This window comes from Corella eumyota, chromosome 4, assembly GCF_963082875.1.
Source record: "Corella eumyota chromosome 4, kaCorEumy4.1, whole genome shotgun sequence".
NCBI lineage: Eukaryota > Metazoa > Chordata > Ascidiacea > Phlebobranchia > Corellidae > Corella > Corella eumyota.
In genome coordinates, this window is record NC_137493.1 from 11,093,382 (window position 1) to 11,118,182 (window position 24,801).

General features: G+C 30.0%; 4 protein-coding genes across 6 annotated transcripts; 1 reads left to right on the top strand and 3 right to left on the bottom strand.

Moving 5' to 3' along the window:
* Window positions 1–51: 51 nt before the first annotated feature.
* LOC145750824 (uncharacterized) lies at window positions 52–3,944 on the bottom strand. The gene is made up of 6 exons (XM_082566899.1): window positions 3,890–3,944; window positions 3,663–3,812; window positions 2,023–3,298; window positions 1,844–1,946; window positions 1,499–1,691; window positions 52–1,427 (listed from the first exon to the last, which is right to left on the bottom strand). Exons 1-6 carry the CDS (start codon window positions 3,942–3,944, stop codon window positions 52–54), a joined length of 3,153 nt encoding a protein of 1,050 aa, XP_082423025.1.
* A 1,167-nt stretch (window positions 3,945–5,111) lies between these two features.
* LOC145750825 (uncharacterized) lies at window positions 5,112–8,988 on the bottom strand. Its single transcript, XM_082566900.1, has 7 exons — window positions 8,943–8,988; window positions 8,713–8,862; window positions 8,480–8,611; window positions 7,048–8,323; window positions 6,869–6,971; window positions 6,565–6,757; window positions 5,112–6,487 (listed from the first exon to the last, which is right to left on the bottom strand). Exons 1-7 carry the CDS (start codon window positions 8,986–8,988, stop codon window positions 5,112–5,114), a joined length of 3,276 nt encoding a protein of 1,091 aa, XP_082423026.1.
* Window positions 8,989–10,428: 1,440 nt separating this feature from the next.
* On the top strand, window positions 10,429–19,063 carry LOC145751159 (sorting nexin-33-like). The gene is made up of 9 exons (XM_082567254.1): window positions 10,429–10,734; window positions 12,035–12,238; window positions 12,660–12,851; window positions 13,007–13,106; window positions 13,258–13,463; window positions 13,804–14,023; window positions 14,287–14,466; window positions 15,374–15,495; window positions 17,497–19,063. Exons 1-9 carry the CDS (start codon window positions 10,522–10,524, stop codon window positions 17,767–17,769), a joined length of 1,710 nt encoding a protein of 569 aa, XP_082423380.1. The 5' UTR covers window positions 10,429–10,521; the 3' UTR covers window positions 17,770–19,063.
* Window positions 17,930–24,164, bottom strand: LOC145751165 (uncharacterized). Of its 3 annotated transcripts, XM_082567266.1 has the most exons (9): window positions 24,023–24,164; window positions 22,778–22,931; window positions 21,507–21,625; window positions 21,155–21,303; window positions 20,806–20,921; window positions 20,536–20,644; window positions 20,186–20,330; window positions 19,726–19,879; window positions 18,523–19,365 (listed from the first exon to the last, which is right to left on the bottom strand). In XM_082567266.1, the coding sequence occupies exons 2-9, from the start codon at window positions 22,847–22,849 to the stop codon at window positions 19,261–19,263; spliced, it is 969 nt and encodes a 322-aa protein (XP_082423392.1). In that variant the 5' UTR covers window positions 22,850–22,931; window positions 24,023–24,164; the 3' UTR covers window positions 18,523–19,260. The 3 variants fall into 3 exon arrangements, with proteins under 3 accessions (XP_082423390.1, XP_082423389.1, XP_082423392.1); XM_082567264.1 differs by lacking the exons at window positions 18,523–19,365; window positions 24,023–24,164 and adding an exon at window positions 17,930–18,193 and having other exon boundaries at window positions 22,778–23,058; XM_082567263.1 differs by lacking the exon at window positions 24,023–24,164 and having other exon boundaries at window positions 18,520–19,365; window positions 22,778–23,058.
* Between the last annotated feature and the right edge of the window lie 637 nt (window positions 24,165–24,801).

Genomic DNA, 24,801 nt, shown 5'->3' on the forward strand with positions numbered 1-24,801 from the left:
ATATACAATTTTTGAAAGAGTTTTTTAAAGACAATTTAAAATAAAATGCATTTAGTTATCAAGTTTGAAGATAGATAAGATTTTATGCCAAGCTTTAGACAACAAATTGCTGTAAATAAGTGGATTAAGTGAACTGTTAATGGGCAAAAGTACAATAGCTGATAAAGCGTATGCAATTTGTGGCATAATTAGTCCACCCTTTGTCAGAAAAGTCATAATGCAAATAGGTAGCCAGCAGCATAAATCCGTTGCTATTAATATAGCAATTCTTCGTTGCATTCTTTTTTGTTTTTTAATACGCTGTTCCTGGTTTGATATCTGCTTTGGGGATGAGGTGTAAGTGTAAATAAACACGTATGCTATAATAATGTAAACCAAGGCGAAAAAATTAAATGTGATAATTAAAAACGAATATAAATTAATAAGGGGTTCGTTGTTGTTTAGTCTATACAGCCTTGGAATGCATACACCATTAGAACTATAATAACCAAAGTAACCCAGTATTCTTGGTGACGAGTTGGGAAAATATGTTTTAAGGTAGTTATCCAAATCGTTCCAGTTGTTTGGAATATTAGCAGAAGATTTATTTAGTTGTGTTATTTGGTTTGCAAAGCTACGAAGGTCATTAAAAGTAACCTCGTCAGTAAAAAAATATTTGTTTCCTTCTATCAGGGAACCAGTTATCATATATGAAGATAAAAATCCGGCTAATGGAAGGATTGCTATTAAAAAGGATAAGAGCCATATTGTTACCAAGCAAGCAAATACGCCTCGTCTTTTAATATATCGTGAATCCATTGGATTGCAAACCGAATATAACCGATATGAAGTCAAACACACAAGGGTCAATACTGACGCTTCACTAGATATTAATGCAAGCACCCCAACTCCATTACATGTGTGACTTACTCTCCATAGCTTGTCCTTTAGACAATAGACTCCAGAAAACTGTGCAGATTTTAAACCAATAATAACTAAAACGAATCCCATCAAAAAATCAGCAAAACTAAGATTTATTATAAGAATTTGGTTTACCATAGCTACACTGGATTTCGTTTGATTGTTGTTTGTCGGTAAACTTTTTTTAATAGATTTAAAGGTTTTTACCGCAACTGTAAAATTTCCTAGCAATGAAAACATTGCCATTATCCATACAAGTGCACGAAGAAATGGTTCTTTTATAAGTTCTTCAAGTGAAGAAACTGACCTGTCATAAAAAGATCCTGGCGGACATTCATCCGAGGAATCATTACAATCCTGTTGTCCGTTTAATACCTTTCGTCTTGGAATAAATAAGGGATTGCCACTTTTACAATAAAAGTGTGTGTCTGCTGAACAATTCATCTCGTCCGTTTCATCAATGCAATCTACTGGATATTTTGCATCACAAACCGTTTGCCTCGGTATACTTGTTACATTTTTTTTTCCTTCAAATTTATAATAGATCAATAAGTAATATCCCCAAAATGACTTTAATTTTTTTTAAACTTAAGATTACCTGTTAGCCAGAATAAATTTCCAGCGTCACAAATGTGTTGGTTGGAGCAATTTCTTTCGTCTAAACCATCATCACATTCCACTATTCCATTGCAAAATGAACGACCGAATGCAATGTTGAAAGGTCCATAACATTGACGAATTTTTAAGTAAAACGAACTATTTCGTCCAGTAATAGATTTCGGAATAGGAAGCTTAAACAAGGCCAATTTAAAAAAATGTAACTGTCTAAAAACATTTTAAGCTCTAGAAAAATTAATCAAAATCAATTAGTCAAAATATCATAAATTATTTGATACTTAGACATAATATAGAAACTAAATTTTTTTAAACATATAATACTAACATATCTAATTGGTATTTGGTCACAGAGAGGATGTCTGTAAGAACAGTTTGCACGAGGACTGCATTCATCTTCATATAAACTACACTCGAATACTCCGTCACAACTAAACAATGTAAATTTGTACTTGAGTTTTTGTACATACTCTACTAACTACATATTAATTTAAAACAATTTCTTACCTGGTTGCCGTTTCTGGATATAAATAGTTGACTTGTTTTCTTAAATTTAAAACATTTGTCACATTTCTTTCAATTTCAGTAAGCTTGTCGCAGAAGAATTGGTTGTCAGTTATATTTGTATCAGATACATCATTTTTTAAATTAATTCCACAAAACTGTTCATCCAATCTTGATATTTTGCAATCAATATGACCATCACAAATCTTTTTAAAATCCACGCTTATATTTTCACCAGGGCAAAGAATTTGGCCTAATTGACATTTTATAGGATAATTTAATCCTTCCTTACAAATACTTGTACAAAGTGGTTTGGTGACTGCACTTGAATTGCCTGAACATATACACTCATCCGATAAATCTGGACAATCTATTATTCCGTCGCAAAGTTGTCTTTCTGCAATAATTGTGATTCCATCAAGACAAGTCGAGCATTGAAATGTCCCGTTGACGTAACATCGATCTGACTCATCGTCACAGGCTGAATATGAATCATTTAAAGTCCATTGTGGGATAACACAATATTGCTCTTCAACTCCAAACATACGTTTATTTCTTGTGCATTTAAATCCAGGCGTGAAAGTAATATCATCAGCAAGGTTTGGGCAATCGGCGTAAGCATCGCAAGAATACTCATACAAAACGCAAGTATTTGAAACGTCACCAGGACAACGAAACATACGTGGTGTCTGACAACTTTCAATCTCATCACTACAATCTCCGCAGTGATCTATGCCATCACAAAGTAGATATAAAGGAAGACATCTTCGCCCGTTTTCACACCGAAATTCGCTATTAGTACAAGATTCATTTGATGACAATGGAAATTCATCGCTTTTATCAGTACATTCTGCTAAATGATTGTTTTTCCACGACCTTGGAATGCAACGCCCACTTGATAAACATTTAAATTCAGTGGTGAGGTTACAGATCAGTCCAACATGTTGTTCATCTTCGGAATTTTCGCAATCACTAAATCCATCCAATACACGATATCTCGGAATGCACATTCTACCACAACTAAATTCATTATTCATGCACACAATTTTTTTTTCTTCATCTAATTTTGAGAGGCAGTCAACTACATTATCAGATACCCACTCTCTTGGAATGCATCTGTTGTTATATTCATTCTCACAAGAGAACTCGTCTTCTGTGCAATATAAAAGTTCTATTTCTTCGTCACTGTTATCTTGAACCAACTGACTGCTACAGTCTTGTATGCCGTCCATAACTCTCCATCGTTCAATGCAGATCAGGCTTTTAAGGCAAGTAAACTCTAAAATTTAATATCATAAATAGCATGTATTCACTAAATTGTTGCTGTATATTAAACTACACAAGACATTATTGCATATATATTTTTTTGTAAATTATGATGACCTTGAATTGCCCTTTCATTCTTAATTATTATTACTTTAAGTTACCATTTTTAAACTGGCACGGCAATCTTATGCTTTCAAAAAAAAAACAAGAAATTTTAGTGTTAAGGTGTCTTCTTGGTATGCACCTTCTTGAAATTCGGCATTGCAGTTCATTATCTCTACATATAATTGGACCTGGGACATGTGGTGAGATAAAATTTAACAGTTCATCATACATTTTGGATATACAAAAATATTTCAAAAACTAAAACTAATTACTTGAATGTTGATCAAATGTTTCATCACATTGAAATGGTAGTGAAAGTCTGACCTCAAATCTAGGCAAACATTCTCCAGTTGATTTGCATTTGTAATATTCATCTTCAGGACGACAAGCTTTTAAAGCTTTCGGCAAGTTTTCTAAATAACCTTATGGCAAACACATGTATATGATATTAATTGTACTTCTCTACGATTTATATACCAAATTTCGTTTTATTTCTTACCGTATTGGAACACAAATAAAAACAAAAAGAAATCTTTACATTTCATTCTGAACATATTTAATTAACTGCTAACTTTCTAATTTAGGTAAACTGCAATATTAAAAGAAAATATTTAAAAACTTTTTTCAATGTAAACAACATTTTTAAATCTAATAATACATTTAATAAGTCTAGGTCGTGCTTTTAATTTTGGTTGTGCCTTTCCGATTAGTCACTGTTTAAATTTAGTATAAATTTGTTTGGAACGTGAAGTTTTTCTTTTGTGTAAGTTCACGCTTACATTAATCATTTTTTTTTGTAAATAAGTTTCCATATTAGATGATAATTTGATTTTTTAACCTTATAAAGAGATTAAGCGCGAATTTTTTTTTTTAATTTTTGACTAATTATTTAATATAGATTACGTCAACGCTGAACACTTACTTTTTATTTTAAGTTAAGTTAATATAAGATAGGAACAAAAATTCACATGTGAAAATTGAATAAAGTATACAAAAAATCACAATCAGATTATTTGCAGGCGTAAACTTTCGTAGTTTTTCTTAAAATGCAAGTTTTTTTTAGTTTCTGTTTGATTTAATTCTTCCCCATATATTTTTATTAATTTTCTCAAAAAACACGTTTAAATAAAAAAAGATTTAAAAAACACTCACGTTAACGAAGTTCTTGTTTAATAAAATGTTATGCAAGGGCATGTTTTATAGTTTTTTACAATATTTGTCTTAAAATATTTATATTAATTCTTAAGGTTTTTGTTATTACGAGTTTTACTTAAGCTTGAGGAATAACAACAAATAGAAAAAGTGATAAAAATATAAAACATATAAATTATTAAGACTGGCATTTATGTTTATTAAATATATTAGCGTTATAAATATAGTCTGTATAAACATAAAATGTTTTAACATTAAAAAACAAATTTGAAATATGCTACACATACAGTCCCTATATGATCAAGGGGGAAACTATTTTAAGTTCCCTGATATGAGATAAAATATATTGTCAAAAGTTTTAAACGCAATTTTACTTTTTTTATAATAAATTATAAAACGAATTTTTTTTGGTTTGATTTATCGAATATTTATGTTTTGCCAAGACTACAAGTGCTTAAGTTGTAATCGAAACTTAATATTTAATTTTGTATAAGGAAGTTACGTTATAAACAATTATTACACAGCTAGCGGTTGGCAATGTTTAATAATATATAATATAAAAAATGTAATCAGGTATCAGATTTAAAGATAAAAGAAATTTTATGCCAAGCCTTAGACAACAGATTGCTGTATATTATCGGATTTAGTGAACTGTTAATGGGCAGAAGTACAATAGCTGATAAAGCGTATGCAATTTGCGGCATAATTAGTCCACCCTTTGTCAGAAAAGTCATAATGCAAATAGGTAGCCAGCAGCATAAATCCGTTGCTATTAATATAGCAATTCTTCGTTGCATTCTTCTTTGTTTTTTAATACGCTGTTCCTGGTTTGATATCTGCTTTGGGGATGAGGTATAAGTGTAAATAAACAGGTATGCTATAATAATGTACATCAAGGCGAAAAAATTAAATGCGATAATTAAAAACGAATACAGATTGCTTGGAGGGTCTTCTATGCTTAACCTATACAACCTCGGAATGCATACACCATTAGAACTATAATAACCAAAGTAACCCAGTATTCTTGGTGACGAGTTGGGAAAATATGTTTTAAGATAGTTATCCAAATCGTTCCAGTTGTTTGGAATAATAACAGAAGATTTATTAAGTTGAGTTACTTGGTTTGCAAAGCTACGAAGGTCATTAAAAGTAACTTGATCAGTAAAAAAGTATTTATTGCCTTCTATCAGGGCACCAGTTATCATATAAGAAGATAAAAATCCGGCTAATGGAAGGATTGCTATTAAAAATGATGAAAACCAAATTGCTACCAAGCAAGCAAATACGCCCCGTTTTTTAATATATCGTGAACCCATTGGATTGCAAACCGAATATAACCGATATGAAGTCAAACACACAAGGGTCAATACTGACGCTTCACTAGATATTAATGCAAGCACCCCAACTCCATTACATGTGTGACTTACTCTCCATAGCTTGTCCTTTAGACAATAGACTCCAGAAAACTGTGCAGATTTTAAACCAATAATAACTAAAACGAATCCCATCAAAAAATCAGCAAAACTAAGATTTATTATAAGAATTCGGTTCACCATAGCTACACTGGATTTCGTTTGATTGTTATTGGTAGTTAACCCTTTCTTTATAGATTTTAGTGTATTCATTGCAACAGTAAAATTTCCTAGCAATGAAAACATTGCCATTATCCATACAAGTGCACGAAGAAATGGTTCCTTTATAAGTTCTTCAAGTGAAGAAACTGACCTGTCATAAAAAGATCCTGGCGGACATTCATCCGAGGAATCATTACAATCCTGTTGTCCGTTTAATACCTTTCGTCTTGGAATAAATAACGGATTGCCACTTTTACAATAAAAGTGTGTGTCTGCTGAACAATTTCTTTCGTCAGTTCCGTTGATACAGTCGAATGGATATTTTGCATCACAAACCCTTTGCCTCGGTATACTTGTTACATTTTTTTTTCCTTAAAATTTTTAGTAACTAATTAAATTTAGTTGATATAAATATTGTTTTTCAATGTAATAAAAATGTCGGTAAAACCTGTTAGCCAAAGAATGTTTCCAGCGTCACAAATGTGTTGGTCGGAGCAATTTTTTTCGTCCAAGCCATCATCACATTCCACTATTCCATTGCAAATTGAACGGCCAAAGGCGAAGTTAAAAGGTCCAGCACATCTACGAATTTTTAAGTAAAACGAACTATTTTGTTGAGTGATAGATTTAGAGATAGGCAGCTAAAAATATAAAAAAAAATGCTAATATTTTTACAACACAATAACAAAGATTTGGTTTAATTTAAAAATTTAAATTTTTTACACCTTACTTTTTTGAAACAAAATACTAACATGTCTTATTGGTATTTGGTCACATAAAGGATGTCTGTAAGAGCAGTTTGCACGACGACTGCATTCATCTTCATATAAACTACATTCAAATACTCCGTCACAACTAAACAATGTAAATTTGCACTTAAGTTTTTGTACATACTCTACTAACTACATATTAATTTAAAACAATTTCTTACCTGGTTGCCGTTTCTGGATATAAATAGTTGACTTGTTTCCTTAAATTTAGAACTTCAACTACATTTTTTTCAATTTTGGTTAACTCGTTGCATTTGAATTGGTTGGAATTTATAATTGTATTAGAAACATCATTTTCTAAATTGATTCCACAAAACTGTTCATCTAATCTCGTTTTTTTACAATCAATATGACCATCACAAATCTTTTTAAAATCCACGCTTATATTTTCACCAGGGCAAAAAATTTGGCCTAATTGACATTGTATAGGATAATTTAATTCTTTCTTGCAAATACTTGAACAAAGTAATTTGGTGGTTGCACTTGAATTGCCTGAACATAAACACTCATCCGATAAATCTGGACAATCTATTATTCCGTCGCAAAGTTGTCTTTCTGCAATAATTGTGATTCCATCAAGACAAATCGAGCATTGAAATGTCCCGTTGACGTAACATCGATCTGACTCATCGTCACAGGCTGAATATGAATCATTTAAAGTCCATTGTGGGATAACACAGTATTGCTCTCTTACTCCAAACATACGTTTATTTCTTGTGCATTTAAATCCAGGCGTAAAAGTAATATCGTCGGCAAGGTTTGGACAGTCGGCATAAGCATCGCAAGAATACTCATACAGAACGCAAGTATTTGAAACGTCACCAGGACAACGAAACATACGTGGTGTCTGACAACTTTCAATCTCATCACTGCAATCTCCGCAATGGTCTATACCATCACAAAGTAGATATAAAGGAAGACATCTTTGCCCGTTTTCACACCGAAATTCGCTATTAGTACAAGATTCATTAGATGACAATGGAAATTCATCGCTTTTATCGGTACATTCTGCTAAATGATTGTTTTTCCACGACCTTGGAATGCAACGCCCATTTGATAAACATTTAAATTCAGTGGTGAGGTTACAGATCAGTCCAACATGTTGTTCATCTTCAGAGTTTTTGCAATCGCTAAACCCATCCAATACACGATATCTCGGAATGCACATTCTACCACAACTAAATTCATTATTTATGCACACAATTTGTTTTTTTTCGTCTAGTTCTGAAAAGCAGTCAACTACATCATCAAATACCCACTCTCTTGGAATGCATCTATTGTTATATTCATTCTCACAAGAGAACTCGTCTTCTGTGCAATATATAAGTTCTATTTCTTCGTCACTGTTATCTTGAACCAACTGACTGCTACAGTCTTGTATGCCGTCCATAACTCTCCATCGTTCAATGCAGATCAGGCTTTTAAGGCAAGTAAACTCTAAAATTTAGTAACAAAATGACTATGCTTTTCCAAAAATTGTTGCTGTTTATTGATTATTAAATTACACAACAGCTTATTGCCAAAACTTAATTTTGTTGATTTTCAATAAACTGCTGTTTATTGCCCTTATTTTTTATGACTACTTTGAATTACCTTTCTCAAATTGGCAAGGCAATCTTATACTCTCAAAAAAGAAACAAGAATCGTAAGTGTTAAGGAATCTTCTTGGTATGCACCTTCTTGTAATTCGACATTGAAGTTCATTATCTTTACATAAAAGGGGACCTGGAACATTCAACAGACAAAATTTAAAAACTTTTTAGTCCTTATATTAAATTCAGCAACACATTTGGAAATACAAGAAAAATTAAACCAAAAATAATTACTTGAATGTTGATCAAATGTTTCGTCGCATAGAAATGGAAATGTGTTTCTAACGTTATATCTAGGCAAACAGTCTCCTGTTGTTTTGCATTTGTAGTAACCATCTTCAGGGCGACAGGCATTCAAAATTTTCGGCAAGTTTTCTAAAATACCTTCACACAAATATAAAGTAGTTAATAGTCTATTACTGCTTTTTTAAACAAAGTACATCTTATTTTGTTTTATTCCTTACCGATATGAAACAGAATTGAAAACAAAACAAAATCTCTACATTTCATAGTTAATTGTATTTTACTGCTTTATTTTTGATATAATAAAAATTATGAAACAGCCTAATAAAAGTGTTAATTAACTAGTTTGGTGTATAAAAATACACTTAGTTTGTTTCGATCGTGATTTTAGTTAAATCATGTTACAATTTGTCATTTGTTTCATAAGCGTAAATTTTGCAAAATTTTCATGTAGCGTATGTTGCCTTATATTATTCATTTTTCTTTTTGTAAATAGATCCTTTTAAAAACATATTATGTTGATTGCTTTTTTAGGCTTTATTTTTTGTTTAAACTTTGATTATTTTTATAGGCTGTATAACTCCGTTTATTCTTTTTTTTATTTAATTAATTTATCTGCGCTTTAGATTAATATATAGAAAGATTCTTCATCTTGGTGTAATTTGCGTTATTAACGCAAATTAAAATATAACATAAATTTATGATGGTTAGCTAAATAAAAAAAATGTTAATGTTTTATATCGATTTTGTTTAAAATATACCGTCCCGCTTTTATAAATTTAAACGTTTTGGAATTCCGTCTGATTCCGCTTTCCGCAGTTTTCGTTAGTGTTTACGATTTCACACCAGACAGTTTGATGCGTAAGTTTTGAGCAAGCACCAGCTCTTAACTTTAGTTTTGTATTTCTTTTTATAATTAGTGTTATAAATCCTAAAGTAGCATAAACAAGTTACTTGCCATGTCTTTATGAACAGCAAATTCATAGTATTAATATGTGTTGAAAGCATATTGGAATTACGTATCTGCTTACATACAGGCTTATGACTGTATGACGTTAAAAATTTGAAAATTAAATATAGCCTCTGGCAGTCCGAGCTTATTCAACTTGAAACTAATTTGATGTTTATAAAAAATTATTACTAGCAATAAATTACTGGGCACACTAATGGTTGTTGAAAATATATTTTTAAGAACAATGATTTAAGGCGTACAGCTCCAAAATACGTTTACCTTTAAAATATACTGAATTAAATGATTCTGTGTATTTTATAGGTATTTATTACCTGATAGTAAAATTGTTGTTACCGAATACATTGAATTAATATACGTTTAATCTTGTATAAAATTGACTTACATTCAATCTTGTATATTTTATAATTACCATATTCGACTGAATATAATAATAAACAGGAACTCTAGTGCGAACCTTTAGCAAAAAGACACATCCTTTAATTAAAAGTTGGTGAGGATAGGATTAAATCTTTAACTAATTCAAACTCTTTTGTTGTTGTAAGATTGTAAGGTTTTGTTTTATTTTAAATAAGTAGAAACAGTGGAAATTGAACCCAGAACCTCATATAGTGAAGTATTTAAACTACTTTTTTAAATGCAGTATGTATTTAGAATCTCTATTTTGGTTTAGGATGTTTGCTTCTATGGTTGTTTTACTATTGGTATATACTAGGAAAGTCATTAAAATTGGTTGTTATATATTTTAAATTTTAACAAACAGAAATTATAATTAGTATATATAGCTTATAAAAAAAACTTTGAAATTGATTGATATTACAAAAAAAATCATGAACGAAAATGCAACGGTTTTGTACGAGTTTAATGGTATGATAGAGAATGGAGAGTTGACTTTATATGAGGGTGAAGTTGTAAAAATATTAAATAAAAACATTGGAGATGGATGGTGGGAAGGGGAGGCATCAGGTGGGAGAAAGGGATTATTTCCTGAAGCCTATGTTAAAGTTATCTCCAACAATGGAAATCACATTACACCCTCTGCGGTAGGTTTTAAATAAGAACTGTAAGTTTTAAGAATATTACCAAGATTAAAGTTATGGTTCAACTCTCTTTGTTACATTTTAATTACCTGGTTTAATAACTTGTGTAAACTGCTATGTAATTTTTATTTTTGACTATGAAAAATAAGTATATATTTACTTAAATTTAATATTAAATGAATTTAATGAATTGCTTAGATTAAATAGTTAAATGGATTAGTTAGATATTAGTTTGTTTTCATGTTGTTTAGTTTTTTGAAAAAAAAAACTTTTGTTGGCAAAAAAACTGTTTAATGTTTACCGAATCTAAAGTGTGCAGCAAAATAGAAATTTGATTTGTTTTATAGTTAAAACCTAATAAATATCATGTAATCAATTTTGTATGTGTATTTATTATCTGTTTATAAATTTTGTGTCAGTCAATGTTTATTTTGGGTAAACAAAACTATTGGTTGTTTTGTATTTCCGTTTAAAAAAAAAAACATTTATGGCAACTACATTAAATAAAAACATGTTTACATTACATAAAACAATTAAGTTTTACATAATTAAAGCTCAGTAGGCAACCATATTTTGTTTCCATAAAAAATTTGGTGCAGTGTCACTGACTTGCACTATTTTATCGATGTATTGTTTTAAATTATTTCCTGGTTCTTTCCTGTCAAAATGACATAATTATTTTTGGGGAAATCAATTTTTCGACAATAAAATTTTTATTTTTGTATCAGTTAGGGTAATCATATACCTTAAAAAATACCACAATTATATCATTGAAAATTATATACTAACAACTAACAACCCAGTTTAAACTTAGGGAGTAGATTTTGTTCAGCAATACATAAACATGCTACTGATTTAAACATATCATTAAACCTTGTTTATATTTTTATTGGGCCTGTTTTTTTGTGTTGATGTTGCTAATTAACAAAATATAAAGTAAATAAAAAGCTGTTGTACTAAGTAAATAAATGTAAATTGTAACATCATCCTAGGTGGGCCAGTTTAACTAAAAATTGAACTTGATTTGCAGTTACATACACTATTAAACAAATTGCAATGTTCAAACCTGTTGTGCCGGCAATAGTAGAAAAAAACATATAAATTGTTATTTTTTTAAGTTAAAAAATTTAATAACGAGCTTATATTAACATATATGAACAGTTTTATTACCTATTTTTAAATCTAAATTGAAAGTTTAAACTTCTTTTTGTTGCTTATTTAAATAGAACATATCATATATGCTATTACTTTTAAAAGTCTAAACGTGTCATTACTATTTCAGACCTATTTAATTTTTTTATAGGGATATAACACAACTACACCCAGGTACACAGAAGTCCCAGGTGAAAACTATGAAGACCAACTAACTTCTAACAACTACCAGAAACAAAATAACATTCCTGTTATGGGATACCCAGAACCTACAAAGAGTTACGATGAAGACAATGATGATGCTTGGTCTGAGGACTGGGATGATAGTTCTACCACGGCATCAACAATTGTTCCTGTAATTAGTTTTTTTTTATTTTCCTTGAACTTATTTAAATAAAGCTTTAAATAGTGCTTTGTTTTCTAGCTTGAAATTATCGGTCCCTGTGTAATTGTTAATATAATAATCAACATTTGTTTTTATTTGGCTAGTTTCTTATTCTTGTAATTTATGATGTAATGCAATTAATAATATCCACCTAATTAAGATCGTGATTTAACCAATGCAATTATGTTTTGTTTAGATCAAATTTAAAGCTTTTTTATAGCACAAAAGTGAAGTATTTAAAACTTTTTGTGAAGAAATAATAAATTAAAATGTAGTTTTAGCCATTTTTTGTTTTAGGTAAAGTTATTGGATCCAAAGTGTGAAATAAATTTTCAAAGTTTATTATCTTGGTTTAAACTTCACCTACAAAGTTAAATTTTTCCTTTTAAAGATGCATGCTGGTGCTTCCAAACAATATGGAAAAGAAGCGCAAGATGTTTCCTCAATAACTTCCGCTGATCTACGAAGATCTCGTGTAACAGGTTCTGTCAAGAATTTTAATCGTTTTTCAGCTTTTGTAAAGCATGGAGGTGAGGATTATATTTTGGGGAAAGCTGATGCAAGAGTAAGACAAGTTGACCAGGTTAATAATGATTTTGAATTGTTTTTTCTGTCTCGTACCTTAATCAAAATTTTGAGAATATTTTATATGTATTATAAAATTTGTTACATTTAAAAAATGTTGGAAAAAGTAATTACTCTTTTTTTTAAACAATATTGTTAATTATTTTTTCTTAGGTACAAATAGTAATGGAAGAAAGTGGCCCAGCATGGAAAAAATATTCGCATAAATTTACATGTGCTATTGAAAACCCTAAACAACAAAGCAAAATGAAAGGTATAAGGTTGCTACTGGAAATATTTAAGAAATAACAAAATCAACTTACTATTCTAGCTGCATTACCATAAAAAGTTATAGAATTTTTAAGTATTTAAAAAATTTTATTGAGTTTAACCTTTTAATTTCACAATTTTGTTCTTTTTTTTAGGTCTTAAAAAATTTGTTTGTTATAATTTAACCCCCAGTGACACTGCTGTCACAGTCCAACGCAGATACAAACATTTTGATTGGTTGTACGGAAGGCTAGTGGATCGATACCCTATGATGGCAATTCCAAAACTGCCAGATAAACAAACATCTGGAAGATTTGAAGAGGATTTTATTGAAGGTAGAATGGCAAGGTTAAAACTTTGGGTAAGTCTTTGTTTATGTTCTTTACTAACTTTTTACTTGTTTTTTTATTCTTTAGTTGTTTCACAAACTAACTTTAAACAAAGTTTAAAAAGTAAAATTATTACAAAAATGAAATTATTACAAAAAATAAAATTATTAGTAAAATGAAATTATTACATTTAAAATTTAATAACCTTACTAAATAAGTAAGAATACCCCCATATTTTTAGGGGGTTTTTCCCAAATGTTTAAGGATTTAACAAAGACATTAAAAAGGTGTAATAAGAGGAAATATTCTTAGGTTATTATTTATAATTAGTTTAAAATGACAATGTAATTTCAAAAACTTTCTTTTTCTCAGATAAACTACATTTGCAATCATCCTATCTTGGGAAAATCCCAAATGTTTCGTAACTTTTTAACTTTAACTGAGCAGAAAGCTTGGAAAATGAGCAAACGGCAAGCAGAAAAGGATGACTTGTCGGCAGCCAACTTTTTTTTAACAGTCTCTTTACCCCCTTCAGTTGCTTCCATGCCTGATTCAAATGCCCCGTTAGAACAATTTAAAAAATTTTCTAAAGGTAATGACAAGTCGAAATTTGCTACTCTGTTTTTTTTTAACATGTTAATATTGCAACCAAAGTTTACCCCACTAACCATTAACGATATTGTTAAAAGGCAAATATGCTCATTAATATCCAAAACTTTCCAAAAATTAAAGACTGACTTGGGTTACAGATGTTATCCTATATTTAGGCTGTGGAACCGACATTGTTATATTTCTGGGGAAAAATACAAAAAAATTAGAGTTCCCCTTTTTTCACAATTTTCTTTTTGTTTTCAGCAATGGATGACAACATTTCAAACTTACAGTCCAATGCTCAAAACCTGGGCAATAAACATTTTGGTTTGTTTAAACGAGAATATCAATCCTTTGGAAAATCATTGAATGGTGTTGCAACAGCATTTAATATGCACCAGACTCCAGTTAATAAAAGTCTTTCTAATGCAATTAAGCATGCCGGTAAGTTAAAATATTCTTTTACAAATATGGTTTAGTTGAAAGTTGTATATACTTATTTTAATAGTTAGTTTCTATATAGTTAGTAAACTAGATTTATATAGTTAGTAAACTACATTTATTTAACAAATAAAATATGGTTCGAAATCTTTTAAAGATAATTTGATTATTGGCTCTGTTAAAACCATTTATTAACTTTTATTCTGAATATTTGGAAAATTTATTATCACTTTTACACGAAAACACACATCACCTATTTTCAGCGATAATAATATTTTATGTGACTTATGCCATCTCGTTTACCTTTTTTTTTTTTTTAATAACTTAATAAACCAATTTAAGTCATATTTTGCAACAACTATTTGAATGTCGACCATATTAGCTCCATTTTAATTCATTGTTGCAACAGGATTGCAAGTGATCTTACATGCGCACCACAACTGCTAGTTCAAAAAAATTTAAATCATTATAAATAGCAATCACCAAACTTAATAAATGAACTTGAGCTGTCATTTATGATAATTACCAATGTTTACAAATTTTAATCCTCTAGCACTTTTAAACAAGAGTTATTTTGTGAAAACTGAAAAAGATTACTTATAATAATAACAATACTGTCGATAACAATATGTTTTGAAATCAAAAATTTCAAACCATAGTTATGTATTATTTTTGTGTAATTTTCAGCTTGAATTAGCACCAGTTTATTTAAGGTTGACAGACTTTTTTTATCTTTATCTTCTATGCCATTTGTAAACATACAGAATCTATAACAGCAATTGGAATCAAACCAAAAACTTCATGTAGTTAAGCCAACAGTTCTAACCACCACATTATGGGTCAACTTTTTAGTGCCTCAGTATAGTGACAAATTATATTTATTTTAAAATTGATATTTTCTTTATTTTAGGTCAAACTTATCATCGAGTAGGAGATATGTTTGCAGCGCAACCCAAAAATGACCTTAACCCACTGGTTGACACCCTCTGGTTATATAAAGGCCTTTTAGACACAATGCCTGACGTCTGGCATGTAAGTAAAATAAAATGTTTGTTAATATTAATAAATTAAAGTCATCCTCGAATTATTTTTTGGATCTCATGTAGAAGCAGACTAAATAAAGGGTTTTAATTTATTATGACCAATGGAATCTTTAGTAGAAACCTACTTCAATAAAAAAACACAGCTATTATTCAGAGAGCTGGGGTAATGTCAAATTATAAAAACCTATGTCAACCTTTTTTAGGGTAATGTTTAATTATTTCTTTTAAGAACAATATTAAGTTACAACCCCTATTTTGTTATGTGCTATATCTATTTTATCCAATTTCTTTATATACAAGTTTATAAATTAAAAAAGTTAATAAGCTTATAAAAAACTAAAAATAGGTTGGTTATGTGTTTTTAAACCTTCCATAGGAAAGTCCCCGATTATAAATTGGTCATATTATAAATATGTTATATTTGTTCCTGTTTTATACAAGAAACTAGTTTATTAGTTGCTTTTAGGTTCAAATATGTTAAAACTAACTATATTTTCGACTTTGTGTACAAAAAAAGCATAATATTTAAATTCGTTTATCATTGCCATATGGCGAAACATGATACAATAGCAATAGCCATTTCTTGTGGAAGTAATTAGTAAGTCATGTTTTGGCATTGTTTTAATATGACATCACAATATGCCTATTGTTTTCCGATCGAATCTGTAAAAGCTTATACTGAAGTCGCAAAATGTTTGTAAAAAGCTCAAGTATTGTATGAGAGTGCAAATAAGTTTTGGGTTTATTTATTTACCTATTAAGCTGTCGTCCGCCAAGTATAAATAACCACCTTTATTTACTGAGACCTAGTCCTGTTTATTAGACGGTGTAGTCCAAATTAATTTTGTGGAGAGTTTCTCCAAACATCTATGTTTAAACAACATCACGTGACCTTGTCAGCACGTGATTATACGTCACCATCTCACGTGGTTTTGATGATTTTAAGACCTCTCTTATAACGCTGTAAGTTTTCGCCGTCGATGCTTTAACATAGCCCATGACGTAACTAAGACAACATTGTGACGTCACAAAAGTAAACAAGGTTACTTTTTTTTAACAGTCTCTTTACCTCCCTCAGTTGCTTCCATGCTTTACGTTAAAACGAATGAAAAAAATACAAAACTTTTTATTTTTCGCAAAACTTTTTATTTTAAATATATACTTTAACTTAGTATTACCGCTATAGATAATAGTGGTTTATTAATATTTTATAATCTCCAGGCAAATATTATGTTTTTTAATTAGAAATCTGATAGCACGGTAATTAAGTAATTTAAAAATTTTATATTTTTGTTTATTATAAACTCTATTGTACTTTAATTATAATGGGGTACAAGCCTTAAAAAGTAGTAAGTTGGAGTTTTAGGTGACGCCTAAGGTGGGGCAACCGGTTAGGGTAAAATGCTTCAGTAATTTTCAATAAAGATTTTTAAAACAAATCTCGTTTTATTTTATTATATAAAAAACTCAAATATATATCAAATAAACTAGTCAACTGCTCGTCCCACGGCCTGGACCTCAATTGTCGTAATCGTGGTCGCAACTCGCAACTAATATATGTCACCGATAATTTACTCGCGGACCACAAACGGAAGTTTTATTTTTTTACTTGGGTATAAACATATACGATTATTTAAATAAATATATCGTTTACCGAAATCCATGGAATTCAAGCCGCACCAATGCTACACTATTCGGTTTTGAGGTCAGCGTTTACTGATAGTCCAACCACGTTCTAACTGCACACTCTTTGTTAATTAAAAGACAATAATTATCTTTAAGGAAAAACGTTTTGTAATTATCATTTAAAAAATAAAAACATGTGTAATAATAGTAGTATAAAGGCTTTGTAACATAGTTATAGAAGTTTACTAAAAAGAATAGGGAAAGGTCATCTTGTTTAATGCTGGCAAGGTGATATCTTAAATTAAGTTCAATTCACTGGAATTTAAGATGTATTGCGGTTTTAACTGTTAGAATATTTTTTAAGATGCAAACCGGTGCCATGCGGAAAGTGAGAGAATGCGTAAAATTGAAGGAAGAAGGCAAAATGACTGACGTGGAATGCGGGGAAGTGGCCGAGAGAAGCAACCGGGTGGTCAGTTGCATGCACGCCGAAATCACGCACTTTCACGAGGAAAGAGTCCGCGATTTTGCCCTCGAATCTCGAAATTTGCTCCGATGTCAGGCTGAGTTTTTCGAGCGAATCGCCGGCGAGCTACGAACGGCTTTACAGCAATTTGACGAAGTTGACACGTCATGAAATACCAAACTTTTCTCGATACCGGAAAAAAGTACCAAAAGGTGACCAAACAGCGTTGTTAAGGGCGAAATAAGACACTAAACGTGATAAACCATAAAAAGTGGTTTCTATTCATTTTACCAAAAACCATTTGACCGAGTAGACATTTTTTCCGAAAACCAAAATTTTAAAACCTACAGTTAGATCGATTTTCGTTAAATTAAAACACATTTTCTAGAAGCATTTTCAAGCATATTGCTTTTGGTCAAATGTCTATTCGGTAAAATGGTTTTCGTTAATGCGACAGTAATACAAAAACAATGTACGCTCTGTTAAAGTAAAAACTTATGCATCCTACTACCATCTTTGTTAATCGTCCATTATAACATATATCCATCTAAAGTTGGTGCAGGTCTATTATAGTAGCAACGTCTTTTTTAAAGTCCTAAATAAAATGAAAAATCAATACAACGAACGTTTATTAAATTCGTTAAAGGTTTAAAAAAAGTTTTTTTTTCTATACTGCCCTTTTTTCGTTACCTATGTTACATTAACAAAATATAAACAGTTTTTATGGTACTCTGATTAATGTTAAGAAAAGTATTGGGTTTTGTTAATAATATATTAAAACGTTGAGTAAACTTTCATTGTACATAAAACTTTGCACTATTTTTTAGTTTTAAAAATTCTAAATTTGTATTTTTTTATATACCTAACGTTATATTATAAAAACTAAAAAAAAAATCAACTTTTTGATTTTTTTTTCGAAATTTCGGCAAATTGAAAAATGAGTTCGGCTAAAGTTAGTTTTACCAGTATTGCAATAAGCTGCTTTGTTTATACCTTTAGTTTAGTTATGTTTGGCAAATATTTATATTTTTGGTTTAATTGTTTGCGGAATAACATTATGTTTAAATTTTTTTTTACGTTTTGCTAAAATACAATACATTTGTTATAAATTGTTTAATTGTAACATAATTTTTTTTTAAAGATAATATGAGCGGAATATATTTATAAAAAAAAACTTTTGTTAAAAAAACCCTTTTTCTGTAAATAGCTTTTAGTAAATCGTATTTAAAACAATGCACGTTAAAATTAATGTTTTTGTATATTTACTTTTTCGAGTTTAGTTATTTTAAAAATTCGCCGTACAAGTTACAAGTTACTGTTTTTTTAAGCGCCCTGTTCGCAAAAATGTTGCAATCTTTACTATAAAGTCGTTGCTTTTCTTTAACCTGTATTCACCTATATTGATATATATATTTATTTACGTTTATGTAGATTTTTGTATTTTTTGACTAATAAAGTCGTTTGTCTTTTATCTTGTTTTATTATATTATTTATATCAAAACCAGATTTAGAATATAAAGTACTTTAATACTATATTGATTTTATAATAAACTATAAAGTAAAAAAAAGATGCGTAAAAACGTTTATAAAGAAGTGCGGCCAGTAAGTGCACAAACATAATTTTTTTGCCGCGACATGGCGCTAGTGAGACGGACACGTGATTTAAGAATTCCATTCTGGGTGGATGCGGAAATCTTTCGGTAACGGGGCGTTTGGTTTGGTATACATCGATAACGAGTTGTCGATTCGTCCTTTGTAGTTGTACACCTGTAATTTTAAAATTTTTCTTGCTGCGCACAGTTCTTTTTGTTTTTTAAGAGTGTTGCTATATATTAGATTTATATATTAACCTTTATAATTTTTTTAATATAAATTAGTTTGGTAACCTAGAATATTGTATTAGTTTATTGTTAAAATTGTAAAAAAATGGTTATTTTAAAATATTGGGAGAGAGGAAATATATTTATATATATAGTGCACATATTATTACACATTTATAATGGCATTTACATTTATAATGACATTTACACCTTATATAATATTGCAGTTTGCAACCTAGGACTATTTAGATGACACAATAAAATAATGGTACGTCTTTTAATTACAGTATAATTTGTTTATACTAACTGGCATATGATGCCATGTTTGGAATTCTTTGTGATGCAATCTCGTGTCTGGAGTCAAAAGTCTTAGGTGTTTCATGCGAGCCGCTTTCATCAGAGATTTGATGCTGTCGTCAATTGTGTGATGACGTATGTTGTGTTGTGCTGGGGCTTGACCCCTGAATTAAAAAATGTTATATATAAAAGTATAGTTTATCAGTCATGCCACCGGACGTCGAGCCGAATGTACTCAAGTTTATGTCACATTAATGCCACCCTACTCGCCCCTCTTTGCCTTTCGTATAAAGAACTTAAATACGTAACCGCACCCCATCCCTTTTAAATTTAAGGCGGGTATTAAAAGTGTGGATGTTACAGTGGGTTGCTTGTTAATAGACTTATGCCAACCAATTAACTTTAAATAGCAACCTTTCTCGGCATTATTTTATAGATATTCTTTTTAAACCAAACAAGTATTTGCTTACTTGTTTTTCTGCAAAGTTTGAAGAACGACCCTTAACCTTGCATCTCTATCTCCCTCTACATTGGAGGCTGGGTGTGTACCACTTGGTCCTCCTAGAAACTTTTGACCAGCTATGGTGGAAAAAAAACGCAGGGCGGCTTTGCGATCTTAAATAAAGTTGCTTTAAAAATTTGCAAAATCCATTAATAATTATGTTTGAATAACCAAGAAGGAATACAAAAACTTTTTCATTTTAATGGAATCTATAAAAGTTAGTATTTTATCAGGAGCAATGCTGTTTGCAATTTTATTACGTCATTAAACGACTTTTTTATACAGATTAAAAATTTTATTAGTTTTTAGTGTCTTAACCTCTTTCTGTAGCAGTTTTAAGCCATTCTCGCACTGCTTTTTGTGCATTAGGTTCGAGCGTACTTTCCAAAACATGGTCTACTTCAGTTCTTCCGCATTGTCGAAGTACCTATCAGTTTAAGAGAAAAATTAATATGTATTAATTCAATTTTAAAGCTACAACCATTGGTAACTAACTTTACTAAATAAGTATCAATTTATTTTTTATACCGAAAAAAAATTGACAACATTCGAATACAAAAAGTTTGTAAATATACAAAATGTGTTTACCTGGTTTGCTAGTTTTTCTTGGCCAGGATTCCTAGTAAGCCATCTCTGGGCAGCACTATACGTTCTAGGAAGTAATGGTTTTGCTGCTGGGTTGGCGCTCAATGATAATCTTGGAACTAAAATCATAGGAAATTGTTTTAAGCTATTGTTTAACTGTGTTATTTTCCCCTGCAAATATGTGTATCGAAATAGCTTTTTGAATTAATTATCTTGGAAATTATAATGTACTTGCAAGTATACTGCATGCTTTCATATACAAAACACAATTAAGCAACAACTAAGCAATTTTAATTTTAGCAGCTTGTTGTCAATATAAAACTTTTTAGACAGTTTAGTAGATATTGCTTACGTGTCGAAACTTTGGCTTCCAGGCTTTTTTGTATTGCTGCTTCTCTTTTTAACACTTCCGCCATGTGTTCTTGTTGTTCTGATCTGATTGGCTGAAACTTTCCTTGTGGTGGAATGTGGTGTGTTGTGTGTGTAACTTCATGTTGGCGACTGCATAATTAAAGTTGTTACTTATTTGCTCAAAAAAATTGTTACAGACATTTTTGGTAAAACACAAAATATATAGTATGGAAAATGTACGTTTTTAAGTGTTTTATTGATAATTTATACACAAATAAATTAATCTTTTTTTAACTGGTTTTATAATAAGTTTACTTAAATCAAACATAATTTAAACAAAAATATTTGCTCACCAGCTTGAAGCTCGTTTCGGGTCATGTAATGTTTCAATGTGTTCTCTTAACTTTATTTCTCTGGTTGAGGGTTTACCGTTGTCAGCATATCTACTCGGAACTTTCCAGTTCATGAAGGGCTGAAATAAAAGAGGTCACATTTATACTATCAAAAACTACATTTCATCCTCACCCTTCTCTAGCAAATAGGCTTTAACTTTTGGGAAAATGTTAACCTAACTTCGGTAAAATGTCGTATTCAAAATTTTGGTTTTCTGAAAAATGTTCATTCGATTAAATGATTTTCTGTAACATGGGCTACATTAATATTAATAATATTTACTGGTTGGATCATACCAAAATTTATGTAACAAAATGTTATTATTTTATTTTTTTAAATGGCAACGTCTAATTTAACGTATTTGATTTCTTTCTATGGAAGGCATTGTTAGCTGCATATAATATAAATATTCCCTTAAACTTTTCAGTAATAGTTAAAATAATTTAAAGTTAACCAGAACAATACATTATAACTTTATAACTTACCTTAACCGATTTTTCTACTTGCATTATTATATTTTGTTATTTGTACTCTATATAATTTATACTAAAATTAAACCGAACTTCAGTTTAAATTGTACAGCCAAACTTTCTAATAATATGTTAGCTCGAACTATAATACTATTTTTACAATAACACTAAAAAACCTTTAATCGTATAAAACCATCGAATTCTTTACAACAAAAGCTTCGACTAACTACGGTCTCAAGGACGTAACAACAAAGCATTGCGTAGTCTGTTAAAAGCGATAAGTAAAACAGTTTATAGTGTTAAGAAATACAAGCCTTTAATGTAACATGACCCCGTATTTAAGATAAACCGGTCGAATATAAAATATTGGGCTAATTTGTTAAACGTTTTAAGGCATTCTTTATATAAATATTGATATTATATTATAAATATTGATATTATTATAAATCATATAAAAAAGCACTAAGTAATAAAAACAAAACGATATTTTTGTCCTGAAAGAGTTATTTAAATTGCGCAATTTTTAATGATTAAATAATATTGGTTTAAGGAGTACAGTAGTAATTTACAAAACGTTGGTTGAATAAAATTCCTATTATTTTGACTGAACAAAAATGTTTTTATAATTCTGATTTCTTAAAATATTGTTTGCTGGTTTATCTTTTTTATTTAACTAGCTTATCACTCTTTAAATACACAATTTTTTGATTGTGAACAATTTCAAAAAAAAAACATAAAAATTTTTGAATTAAAAAATTTACTTTGCTTGGGTGTGGGTTATTTCTTCCCTCTAATGGGTGCTCGAGGGGCAACAAGACCCTTCCACCTTGCATTGTGACGTCACTTTCGCTGTTGCGGCGTTTGCGTCCCAAATATGAGAGTGAGTCGCTCCAGTCCCGTCCGTAGGCGCTGTCACTAGGAAAAATATTGTTTCGGGTATCAGTGTAAACAGCTTTTATTATTTTGCCGGCCAACTGGCCCGGCGGTATGTCGTCAGGTATAAAGTACCTTTGTACGGCCAAAGCCATTATTTTATTCTTATCTAAGCTATACAAAAAAAGGTAAAAAAGCTTTAAAACTAAGCGACTACTCATTTTTTTTTAATTTCTACATCTTTTCTTGATACTGGTAAAAAACGTGATAAGTAAATTCGCATTTTATAAATTTACTGTCATATTATCGATAACCATTCTACCAAATTACCATTTTACCCAAAACCACTTTAATTTAAAAAGTAATGTTGACCTGAATTTCGGGAAAATGTCGTTATTGAATTTTTGGTTTTCAAAAAATTGTAATTTTGGTCATATGGTTTTTGGCAATATAAGCGGTTAGTCTTTAGTTCGTAAACTAATACATGACCCATTAAAAAATATAACTGATGTCTTGCTTTAAGTTTTAATTTAAGCATCCTTAGCTATGCGTTAATGTGTTGGGCAAATAGTTGAAATAATGTTAATTCGATATGGTAAAACAAACATCTCTCCAAAGTAAACACTTAATCTAAACTGATATACTAACAGTAATATTTTGAATACCCAGCTCAGTTAAAGTTAACTCTAATTTGTTTAGATTAAATTAGTCGAGTTATAACATGTCGTGTAACATATAAGCTTGTTCGACCTACATAATACGTTCTTATAGATATATGTCGCAAGTTACATTACTCTATACCATATTCATACTTATTAATCGACCCTTAACGAAAACAAAGGATTAGCCTATCAGTTACGCCCATTTCAATTTCATATCGCAGATAAAATACAACGTAATTAAACAAACAAACAATTGTGCCTGGACAAAAAGCGTCATTGACATTTGGAATTTGTAAATTTATTTTTAAAGTAAATGGTGTGGTCAAATTCATTGGGATTTCTAACATTTGAAATTGCAACACTTTAAATTGTAAATTCATTAGATATACAGTTAAGGTTTAACACTGTAAACTATATTAAGTGTGCATAACTACTTGTAAATACAGAATTTTATTAAAAATATTTACTTACCTTTTCAACTATCTCTTCTGGAACAAATTCAGTTTTAACTTTTCGTAATACTTGTCAGAAGTAACTGAAATTTCTATTTAAAATAAAACTGTTATGATGTCTTAGCGGCAATTAATTCGTGTTTGGCGTTTTAAGATTTGACCCCACCACTATAAAACACAATTGAAATGGTTTGCTAGGTCGCAATTTTCATGTTATGCCCGCCCTTCTGTTTTAAACAATAATCGTATTGTGTATTGTTTTGTTTTAAAATATGCGATCTGTATTTATGTAAACGTGCTTTAAATGATAAAAATGTGAGGTTATATTATAGCGCATGATAATTGTTTTATCGTTATTATCCTTAAAAGGTAGTATTTTTAGCTAAAAAAGTGTGTTTAAATTATATGTGTATTCGTTTGTTTGTGCCTTGGCGGCATGTTTTGTGTATTTCGCTCACTAACGTTTAAAATGCTTGCGTTGGTTGTCTGTTTTTGATACCTTAAAATAATGGCGGGAAAAATGTTGTGATCTACAAAACGATTTTCGTAGTAATATGAGAATTATATGACATTCCAGACGAAGGAAACGTACATGGAGGCATTGAGGAAATTATTAAGTTATTTCTAGAAAAGAAATATTTCCTGCCTAAACTTTTTACTTCGAATTTTAAATAATTAAATCTCGATTCGCTTCCGTCTACCTTTACAAGGTCACGTGACCGACAAGTCGTACGATTTATGGCAATTTTTAATCGTTTTTTTGCAAAAACTTAATGCGTTTTTAACATTTTCTTAAGT